At 42.4% G+C, this 10,761-nt stretch overlaps 1 protein-coding gene across 5 annotated transcripts in view; it reads right to left on the reverse strand.

Moving 5' to 3' along the window:
- Window positions 1-6,773, reverse strand: part of CACNB4 (calcium voltage-gated channel auxiliary subunit beta 4) — a 210,910-nt gene extending 204,137 nt beyond the window's left edge. Inside the window, exons 1-2 of one of the 5 annotated variants that reach the window (XM_006921070.2) lie at window positions 6,386-6,457; window positions 6,076-6,159 (exon numbers count right to left, since the gene is read on the reverse strand). In XM_006921070.2, coding sequence (XP_006921132.1) covers window positions 6,076-6,159; window positions 6,386-6,394 — 93 coding nt within the window. In that variant the 5' untranslated portion in view covers window positions 6,395-6,457. Of the gene's footprint in view, window positions 1-6,068; window positions 6,160-6,385; window positions 6,458-6,653 lie in introns of those variants that run through there. The other 4 variants (XM_006921068.1, XM_006921072.2, XM_006921069.2 and 1 more) reach the window with 4 other exon arrangements.
- Window positions 6,774-10,761: the final 3,988 nt, after the last annotated feature.

The following is a 10,761-nucleotide window of genomic DNA, read 5'->3' on the forward strand; positions in this document are numbered from 1 at the left end:
ATGAAATCATATGATGTCTTTGTTTTATTACACTTAGCATAATTTCCTCAAGGGCCATCCATATTGTCACACAGGGTGGGATTTCTTTTTATGGTTGTATAATATTCTATCATATATATACCACAATTTCTTCATTCATTCATCGATAGACACTTAGATTGTTTCCTTATCTTGGCTACTGTAAATAATGAACACGAGGGCGCATATATCTTTTCGAGTTAGTGTTTTTGTTTTCTTTGGATAAATACCCAGAAGTGGGATTGCTGGATTACATCATAGTTCTATTTTTAATTTCTTGAGGCACCACCATTCTATTTTCCATAGTGGCTGCAACAATTTACAATTGTTGCATAGTGGCTGCAACAATTCCCACCAACAGTGTACAAAGGTTCCCTTCCCCACCATCCTTGCCAACACTTGTTATTTCTTGCCTTTTTGATAACAACCCTTATGACAGGTATGAGGCGATATCCTGTATGTCTCTTGCTCCTACAAAACTACCCCAGTGGTTCCAGCATCTACCAGGTGATTCTGGTCCCTGGGCTCTAGTAATAGTTTCCGCTTTTTGTCCTTCTAGCCTGGAGGTGGCTTCCTGCTGTTGCTAACCTCTAGGTTTAGCTTCTAATCTCTCCCATTACCTATTTAACCATGTCTCTACAATTCAAGTCTCTCAGTTGCAAAAATTCAAGTAGTTTTATTTCTTGGTTAGATTCTGGGTAATTCAGTGATTAGTAAATAAGTGAACAGAAACGAACAAACAAACCTCCATGAAACATGCAAATAAAAATTCCATCCCATGATAAAACTGGGGATAAAAACTATAGTCTCCAGATTGCCCAGTTGTTGCTTTGTTCTTCAGAGTAATCATATAGACTAAGAGTATTTCTAGGATCTAAGAATAAGCTTCATATGTCCTTTCATGTATCAACATCTATGTGTGTTTGTACGTCTGTCTTGATTATTCAGGGATGAAAAGTGGTGTGGTGGAAAAACTGTAGCATCCGCGACTATCTCAGCTCTACCAACAATTGATGTGACCTTGGTAAGGCCTTTATGTCCTTATTCATCTGAAAATGGGGAATTGAAGTACTCTCTGTTTTATTCATCTGAAAATGGGGAATTGAAGTACTTTCCCTCTACAATCTCTTCTTCTAAAATTCTATGATTCTAAGTTTATGGATAAATTTTGCATATATATAGGCCTCTAGGCATATGATTATTCTTAGAGCTAAGCACAAAGCATATACACCTTCTGTTGATGAATTTGCATTTCATTGGAGAAAAATTTGCATTTCATCAGAAAAACATGTCTATAATCAGTGCTCAAATTATAACCCAAAGAAATTTTTTTTGCCAACTCGTTTTATTATAGTATCAACTTAGTATCTCAATACGTTTTGGTCTCTAAATATAGTATGTGTTCATTGCATTAGTATAATGATCATTTGATTAGCATACCTAAAAATACACAGAGTTCCTTGTGCTAAAGTAGATGGTTTGAGACAGCTGCAACAATGTATTCTGTTCCACATGCTTTTTGTTAGGTGACCTTGACACATCCCATCAAAAGACAGAGTCTGTTTCCCCTCCCTTTGAAACTGGGCTGGTCTTTTGGTCTGTTTTGACATAGAGGCTGGAACAGAATTAGTGTCAGGTAGCTTTTGAAAATGGTCTTACCAAATCTGCAGCTTCAGTCTCTACTTCTGGGGATGCTCCTTTTTGGAACTCAGCCACCACGTTGTGAGGAAGTTCAAGAAACCACACTGAGAGGCCCAGGTAGAGGAAAACTAAGCCCCCTGCCAAAAGCTCTAGTTCAGTTCTCAGCCAGCAACCAGCACCAAATGCCAACCACGTGTGAGGTTATTTTAGACCTTTCAGCCAAGCCAGAGCCCAAATAACATCACACAAAACAGAACTGTCTGGTCAGCACATAGAGGGAAAAAAAAAGGGTGTTGTTGCTTTAAGCCACTAAATTTTGTGGAGGTTTGTTAGGAAACAATTTCTCCCCATTAAACAAAAATTTTAATGTTGAAATGGAACTCCATGACAAAAATATATCAAGCTGGTCCTCTAACCTTCCATTCTTTCATTCATTCAAATTAATATTTATTGAACATTTACTATGCTTAATGCTGAGGATGCAAAGGAGACCAAATGCAGACATGTCCCTGCCCTAGTGAAACTTATTATCTGGATGAGGAGAAAGACAGTAACAGAGAAATCTAATTACATGTTAAATTATAATAGTGATGATACTGAGAATTGGCACAGAGCACTCTGGGATGAGGTGTACAGTTAAGGAGCTGACCTCATCAGGGAGGTTAGAAAAAGAAATGATGACTAAAGTTAGGAGGTTAGAAAAAGAAATGATGACTTAGAAGGAAGATTAAAAGTTAACTGGGCAAAGGGGAAAGTAATAGCCCTCTAGAGAGGCTTAGCATGTACAAAGGGCTTATGGCAGAAGGGAAGGTGGTGTGTTCAATACATGTGTCCAGAACTAAGAGATCTGGGCTCAAGATGATGCTTGAAACTGGTAAGGGCTACTAGCCCTTCTAAGATTTTGTAGTCCTCATAAGGGCAGACTTAACAAGGAGAGGTCAATTAATCCCACCCTGATAATATTTTCTCTTGGAACCCCAGTGGGAGAAAACTGGGAGTAACCCCAGTGAGAATAACCTGGAGTACTGTACCATACAAACTGCATATGCAGTGATATCCACTGGTATGTCAGTACTCAACGCACATGAGTGTTTTGCCCACACCCCCATTCCTTGGTGTACTGCCACACATCTATGCTATGCATAGATTGTTCCTTTCTATGGGTCTGTGTCTCCATCACTAGATTATAAAATCCTTTTAGTACAGGGGCTGTGTCTCATTCATCTTTTCATTCCTCCTTCATAGCATCTAGCAGAGTACTGGGCACATAGCGAATGTTTAATAAGTGTTTCCTAAAACTTTAAAACATGAATAAAATAATCTATTCATAAATAGCTGGTCAGCCATTCCAATGATAGCAACACTCTTAGGAAAGTCTTGCTGTAAAAAAGCATTCCTTTCTAATTGTTATCAATTTTTGAATTTCATACTCAAAAAAAAAACACTGACAACAGTCCATATTTCCAAAGACTGTCTTTGCGTACACTTTGAAGATCATTACTAGGTCACCCCTAGCTCTCTCTCCTTTCAGTGGCAAAAGACTTCATCTTCTCACCTTTCCTCAAAAAAACCATTAAGTTGCTCCCTGGATTCATTCCAAAACCTCCATCCCTCCTAAATTGTGGAGGCCAGCAATCTAGTAAACCAGGAAACAAGGTCAAGGATGCCTGAGGGACTTTGTGCACAGCCCTCAGAGTAGAAGCAGGTTCTCTTTCTCAGTCCACTTGTTTTCAGGCCAACTCACATGCGTGCATGTGTATGTGTGCACATGCACGCATGTGCACACAAAACACTGAAATTTATCAGCACAAAGAATAAACATTGTTTTATTAGGTGAGTTTGCCAACTGTCCTCTATTCTTCACCACCAGCTCAGTGTTACCCATCTGATTTGACACATCAATTTTTCTTTTAGTGAAAACTTTCTTCCTACATATTTTAAATAATAGGACAAAGTAATAAGCAGTACTATTTTTATTGGTATTTCCTACCATCTTTATGTGCAAAAGCATTACACAGACTGGGAAATATCAACCAAGACATTCCATCACTCCAGTGTACCAAGAACTCAAAAACAATAAATCACCGGTCATCCAACAAACAATGAGGCTCTGATAACATAAACAGATGTTGTGCTTTTTTTAAAAAAAAAATTTTCCACATTTGGGTGAAAACTGTTCAATTTTATTTCAAAAAATATACTGTTAAATTCCATTTGCAATCATTTTTCATCTTTCACAGAATTAAAAAAATATCCCTTGGTTATTTTTCCTGTAGCCATTATAAAAGTCTGTATTATGTCATTTAAACTAGACCATGTGTAGGGTACTTCCTGAACTGTAAGTGCTCATAAAAACTAAGTTGTTTTTTTTAACTGTTCAATTTTATTTCAAAAAATATACTGTTAAATTCCATTTGCAATCATTTTTCATCTTTCACAGAATTAAAAAAATATCCCTTGGTTATTTTTCCTGTAGCCATTATAAAAGTCTGTATTATGTCATTTAAACTAGACCATGTGTAGGGTACTTCCTGAACTGTAAGTGCTCATAAAAACTAAGTTGTTTTTTTTTTTTTTTTCACAACTAACTCCTGAATTTAAATTAGACCATTTTTATTAAACTAACAAATACCAGTTCCAGAAAGACTAATAAAATATATTTGTTCTAAAAATCTGCATTGGTTTAACTTACTCCCAAAATTATTTAGCAAGCAATGCTTTTTACATTTTTAAGGCAACATATAGAAGCACTTAACTAGGATGTATTATACATGTTACCTCACTCAATAATTTATTGGAACAAATTGAAGAAAGAACATCAGAAAGAATATTGATTGTTTTGTGTTGGAAAAGTAAAGCATTAGTGAAGTGGTGGTGTAGATGAATTCAAAAGTTTTAGTCAAACAGTTCATGGAATACACTACTGTATAATTAGTATTTCTAAGAATTTTGCAACAATAAAACACTACCCAAAATAGTCACCTATTTTTCAGTCATATAACTCAAAATTTTTTAAAGATGAAGAATGTCTCTGCCTTATCAAACACGTAAATAATCTAAGCACTGCAAAGAGAACAGAATGCACTTTAGGAATGAATTCAGAATCCAAAATGTATTTATTTTAATAATGCACATGCTTAGTACTCACTGATTAAAGAAAAATAGTAATAACGTTTCTGTAGAAAATAAATCTGCATAATAAATATCGTATACATATGCTTTATGGACTCTATTTAGGAGAAGTTTGAGTCCAATTTTTTAGTCTAATGCCCATTTGTCATGGATAACCTGTTTAAACTGATGAGATAATCTCTAAAGGAACATAGCAAAGCTGCCATCATGGGTTAAAAACACATTACACAATGCTCTAAGTGACCTAGCAGGGAAAAGAACTTCCCAAGGTCACTCCAGCGGCCCACAGTGGAGCCTGGAATAAGAGCGTCTTGGTGAGAGGACCAAAGTCCTCCCAGGTCCCCCCAAACGCACATACCTAGACAGTTCCTATTCCAAAAAAAAAGAGAGAAAGAGAGAGAGAGAGAGAGAGAGAGAGAGAGAGAAAGATCAAGGTGACTCATTTTTGCGTGATCTCTCTACCACCCAGAAGCTATGTAGATATGGATTCATTTACAACACATGGACAGGACGAAAATTAACCAATTTCCTGGATCAAGATGAAAAGCACCTAAGCATTCAGCATAACCTGAGATCTTTCCCCCACACAACGCATAGGAGAATCACGCAAAAGAAAATCACTAAGAAGCAAACACTAAGCGTAGTACCACCCAGACCCTGGGAACTGAATGCTGGCCTTCCCTTATTTCGATTTAACCAGATTCGGCGTCTCCCTAATTAAGAGAACCAAGGAACTGATCCCAAAGGAACTGCGGAACTGAGACCAAACTTTCTGCACAAAGTGTCTTTCTTTTGACCGGAACCCGGAGATCTTCCCCACGACCCAAACAGAAAAGAGTATTCAAAATAGGGCTAAATAGAGGAGATCCCTAACTTTCAGCCGAATCAAATCAGGTGCGCGGCCCCAGGGGCTTTGGTTACTCAGAAGCCAAGTTACGCATCTTAAAGACGTTTCCCCACGCACCGAAGATGCAACCAGAAATATTCCAGTCTTAAATTCAATGTCCCTGCCCTAAACCAGGTCTCTGCCGACGTGCGTCCACACGCACTACTAACTTCCCAGGGCGGTGCGGAGACGCCTGGACCCGAAGACTTCGCAAGCAGGGGGCAGAGGCAGAAGGACGCAGTCGGAGCGCCTGTCCCGCGCGGGAAAGAGGCGCGCGCGGAGACCAGACGCGCCGCTCTGGCGGGCGGGGTCTGCGCTCGGTCCCCAGACCCCCGCGCCGGGCGCTCGGCCTCCTGCCCAACCTGCTCCCGCTCCTCCGCCCCGCGCCAACCTCCTACCTGTCTGAGGATGAAGCTGGTCGAAGTGGTGCTGCCATCGGATCTTTTCAACCTGCTTCTCCGGGTCGTGGTGCCTCGGGCCACCTGGACTCGACACACAGGGCCAGAGAAAAGCGGGTGAGGACCGCAGCGTAGAGCCGGGCGACCACCCCCGGCTAGAGTCCGCCTCCAGACCAGCTCCCCAGGGTCTCCCAGAGCCCGCACCCAAGTCTCCTCCGCGGTCCCCAAATCCAGCCCCCACCCCCACCCACCCACCGCTAGCCTCGACAGCTGAAAAGATGCCCGAGAAGAGCAGCGCGCGAGCACCCACCACATCCATTAACAAAGACTCTCAGGGCGCGGGGTCCGAGTCCCCGGCATCCGCTGGGGAAGGCTGCGGGCTCCGGAGCGGGAGCGCAGAGACCCGACGAGGTGAGGAGGAGGCGGAGAAGGAGGAGCAGCGGGAGGAGAGACGGACGCGGAGGAGGGGTAGGGGAGAGAGGCCGCCGACTCTCGGGACTGGGGGCCCCGCACGCTGGGCAAGAAGGCGGGGCGCTCTCGGGCCCTGGGGAGGGGGGAGGCGGAGGAGGGGGCGGTACCTGCGAGGTGGGCGAGTGCGGCCCGTCCGCAGTCCCGTTCTTGGCGTAGGAGGAGGACATGGTTCACGGCCGCATGGCCCGCCCGAGAGCGGTGGGCGGAGGGCGGACGGGCCCCCGGGGTCTCGGAAGCGGGGAAGGGGAGGGGAAGGCGGCAGGACTTCCCCACCCGGCTACCAGACCGCGCCAGCTCCAGGCTCCCCTCCCGCACTTCTGAGAGCGCTTCCCCCGCGCCCGCAGCGGGGTCCCGGGCAGCGGCCCCCGCAGGGGAAGTTCCCGCCCAGGGGCTTCTCGGGATCTCGCCCACCGGAGTGGATGGGGAGAAGCGCTCTCCCACCTCGCGAGCGCCTTACATCAGAGCTCTCCAGAGGATGAAGGGAGGGGGAAATCGGCGGTGGGGGTGGGAGGATTAAAATAGTCTGCACAGTTTAAAATGAGACAAAGGTGGCACGGTTCATGAATCAGGGCTTGGGGAGGGACGCTGGTACAGTATGGCAGAATGGGAAGAGCCGATGGGAAGGGGTGCGTGTGTGTGTGTGTGTGTGTGTGTGTGCGCGCGCGCGCGCGCGTGTGTGTGCTGCACTGGAATTTTAAAAGGGCAAGAGCTGAACCTTCCGCGACTTCACTTATCAGCCCACTGTGATAAGGCATAGGGTTTTGTGGTTTGTTTTTTATCCGTGTTTTTAATTGTTTTGCCAACTCTCGCCTCACAATCGCGAGCCATAGACATCCAGGCAGCCCCGGACACTCTGCCAGCCTGAGTCTGACAGGCAATGCAGCCCCACAGAAGAGCAGCTTGTCCTAAGGAGTTTTGAAGGTCATGTGAGACCTGCTAAAAAGCAAGAGTTTGGCCACGTGCCTCCTATTTCTATGCGGTTAGCTATTTTCAAAGGAGGAAAGCCATCCATGAAACCATATACAATCTTTGCCATTGTTGCAACCCTGGGCTTCCTCCTGCAGATACAGACAAGGGATTAATTTGAGATCAAATCAAGCGAATTGTGGAGAGGAGCAATTCGAAGTAATAAAAGGAAAGAAAAATACATGCGAATTCAAAAACAAAAAGACCCCGTTTAGTTATAGTTACTGTATGAGAAATCTATCTTTAAAACATGCGTAGTGTCTTAAATCACTAAATCAGACCATGTCACCTTGCATTTTAAGATTTTTTTTTTTAATGGAAACTGCCATGTTTCTTTCATAAACTGGTTGGCCTTATTGAAGGCCTCATTATATCTTACTAGTCACCAGACACTTACTGCCATTCCTATCCCCTTCACTTAATCCAGACCTTCATTTCTTTTTAACAGTCTAATAACTGGTCTCCTTGCACCCAGGCTCCCTACTGTATGCACGTGTGCACACACACACACACACACACACACACATTCACACACACACACATTTCATTCACACACACTCACACACACTCACATTCACACACTTACACACATACACACTCACACACTCACACTCACATTCACACACACACATTCACACACTCACACTCACACTCACCCTCACAGACACTTTTCTGGTCATCTCCTCTTTTCTCCATACAGACCTACCAGCAAGCAGGCAGGTCTGCACATTATTGCTTCAGCATACCAAATGCAATCTCACTTCGGCAGCTCTGCCTTGGAATGCCCTCCCCCAACACACAAACACACACACACGCGTGTGCACACGCACACACACACGCACACATGCACACGCACACACACAGTTTGATCTTACTCTTCCTCCAAACCTAGCTGAGCTCACTTCTCTCCCACAGAAATCTTCCCTGACCACTCCAGTTCTGGATAGTTTCTCATACCCCTGAAAAACGGGAGCATTTATTCTCTGGGCATTTAGTATAGGCTGCCTTAGTTTATTAGTTCTCTCTTTATGAAAATCTCCTAATTTCTAAAATAGATTTTTAGCTTTTTAGCCTTTATTCTTGTACCTCACATACAATAGATATTCAATAAAGTTTATGGGTAATGGTGTGTCTGCCAGTACAGAACTCCCTGCTTTGGTTACCATCATCGACTCAATCCATTTTTAGTTCTGAGCCATTTTCTTAGTTGATACTTAATCAATACAGAATGAATTATTATGTGGGCACCAGAATTTGAGTTTTCTGGTTTTCCGCTCCCCATAGTCTCACTGAGTTATCAAAAAAGAATCTATAGCAGCATGACAATGAGGAGCTCTGTGCACCCATCCCACAGCAAAACTGGTGAAAATTATTATTTTTTTAAATCTCTGGAAATGGTCTTATGGGCACACAGCAAGAAAATTCACTAAAGCTCAGTAAGAAAAGTGAGTCTATGGTATTTGAACCAAGACCCCAGTCCCTCCCTCCTTGCTTCCGGTTAGCTCAACAAGAGGGGAACTCCCCTCCACACTGGTGCAGCCTAGAACACAGGGCTCCCTCTCCCCTCCCTCGTCCCTCTTCCCAGTGAGAGGTATATCAGCATTTATCATCCTGACCTCAGATCCCTATTGTTGAGATTAAGGTCTCGTCAAATACAGAGAGAGGCAGAGGCTCCCTTCCTTGGCCCAGCCCCCAACTATGAGATGGAAGCTCTACCATGGGCACAGCACTCCTGAGAATATTGGGGAAAGCCAGAAGACCTGAGATTGCTGCCCCTTCCTACCAAGCACTCAGCTCCTAAAGTGGGGGTGTCACTCAGAGAGAAAGGTACAAGGCTGTCCCTGCCTCTAGCACCAGAACTCAAAGAATGAAGTTAGGCCCTTTCCCATACCACATACAAAAATAAACTCAAAATGGACCACAGACCTAAATGAACAAGCTAAAAATATAAAACTATTAGAAGAAAACATTAGGGTAAATCTTCACAACAGAAATAGCAATGAATTCTTAAATGTGACACCAAAAGCACGAGCAACAAAAGAAAAATTAAATAAATTGGATTTTATCAAAATTAAAAACTTTCGTACTTCAACGGGCACTTTCAAGAAAGTAAAAACGATGCACAGAATGGGAGAAAATATTTGCAAAGCATATATCTGATAAGGGACTCCTAGCTGCAATATATATAAAGAAATCTTAGAACTCATTAATAAGAAGACAATGCAATTTTTAAATTGGGCAAAGAATCTGAATAGACGTTTTTCCAAAAAAAGTTACACAAATGGCCGATAAGCACATGAAGAAGAAGCTTGACATCATTAGTCATCTGGGGAAATGCAAATCAAAAGCACTTTACATCTACCAGGATAGCTATAATCAAAAAGTCAGATAATAAGTGCTGATGAGGATATGGAAAACTTGGAACCATAATACACTGCTGAGGGGATTGTAAACGGTACAACCACTGTACAACAGTACAATGAAAAACATTTTGGCAGTTCCTCAAAAAGTTAAACATAGAGTTACAATATAACCCAGAAATTCCACTCCTAGGTATATGCCAAGATAAATGAAAGCATACGTCCACGCAAAACCTTGTACAAGAATGCTCATAGCAATATTCCTAGTAGCCAAAAGTGGAAGCAACGCAAATGTCCACTAACTGAAGAATGGGTAAGTACAATGTGGTATATCTATAAAATGGAATATCCTTCTGCATTAAAAATGACTGAGGTACTGACACATGCTACAGCACGGATGAGCCTTGAAAATATGTTAAGTGAAAAAAGCAATCACAAAAAGTCACATATTATATGATTCCATTTGCATGAAATGTTCAGCATAGAGAAATTTATAGAGACTAAAAATAGATTAGTGGTTGCTTATTGCTGGGGAGGATGGGGTGTTGAGGTGGTGTGGTAGCTAGAGGTACAGGGCTTCTTTTTGAGGTGAAGAAATGTTCTAAAATTGATTGCAGTGATGGTTGTACATACCTGTGAACATAGTAAAAACTGCTAAATTGTATACTTTAAATGGGTAAACTGTATGGTATGTGAATTATCTCAATAGAACTGTCATTTTTTTAAAATCTTCAGACCTAATAAAAATTAACTCAAAATGGATTATAGATCATAGTGTAAAATGCAAAACTATAAAACTTCTAGGAGAAAAATAGGAGGAAATCCAAAGGACTTTGGGTTTGTTGATGAGGTTTTAGATAAATACCACCACCAAGCCTGTTCCAAGAAA

The sequence above is a fragment of the Pteropus alecto genome, unplaced genomic scaffold (assembly GCF_000325575.1).
Source record: "Pteropus alecto unplaced genomic scaffold, ASM32557v1 scaffold3, whole genome shotgun sequence".
NCBI lineage: Eukaryota > Metazoa > Chordata > Mammalia > Chiroptera > Pteropodidae > Pteropus > Pteropus alecto.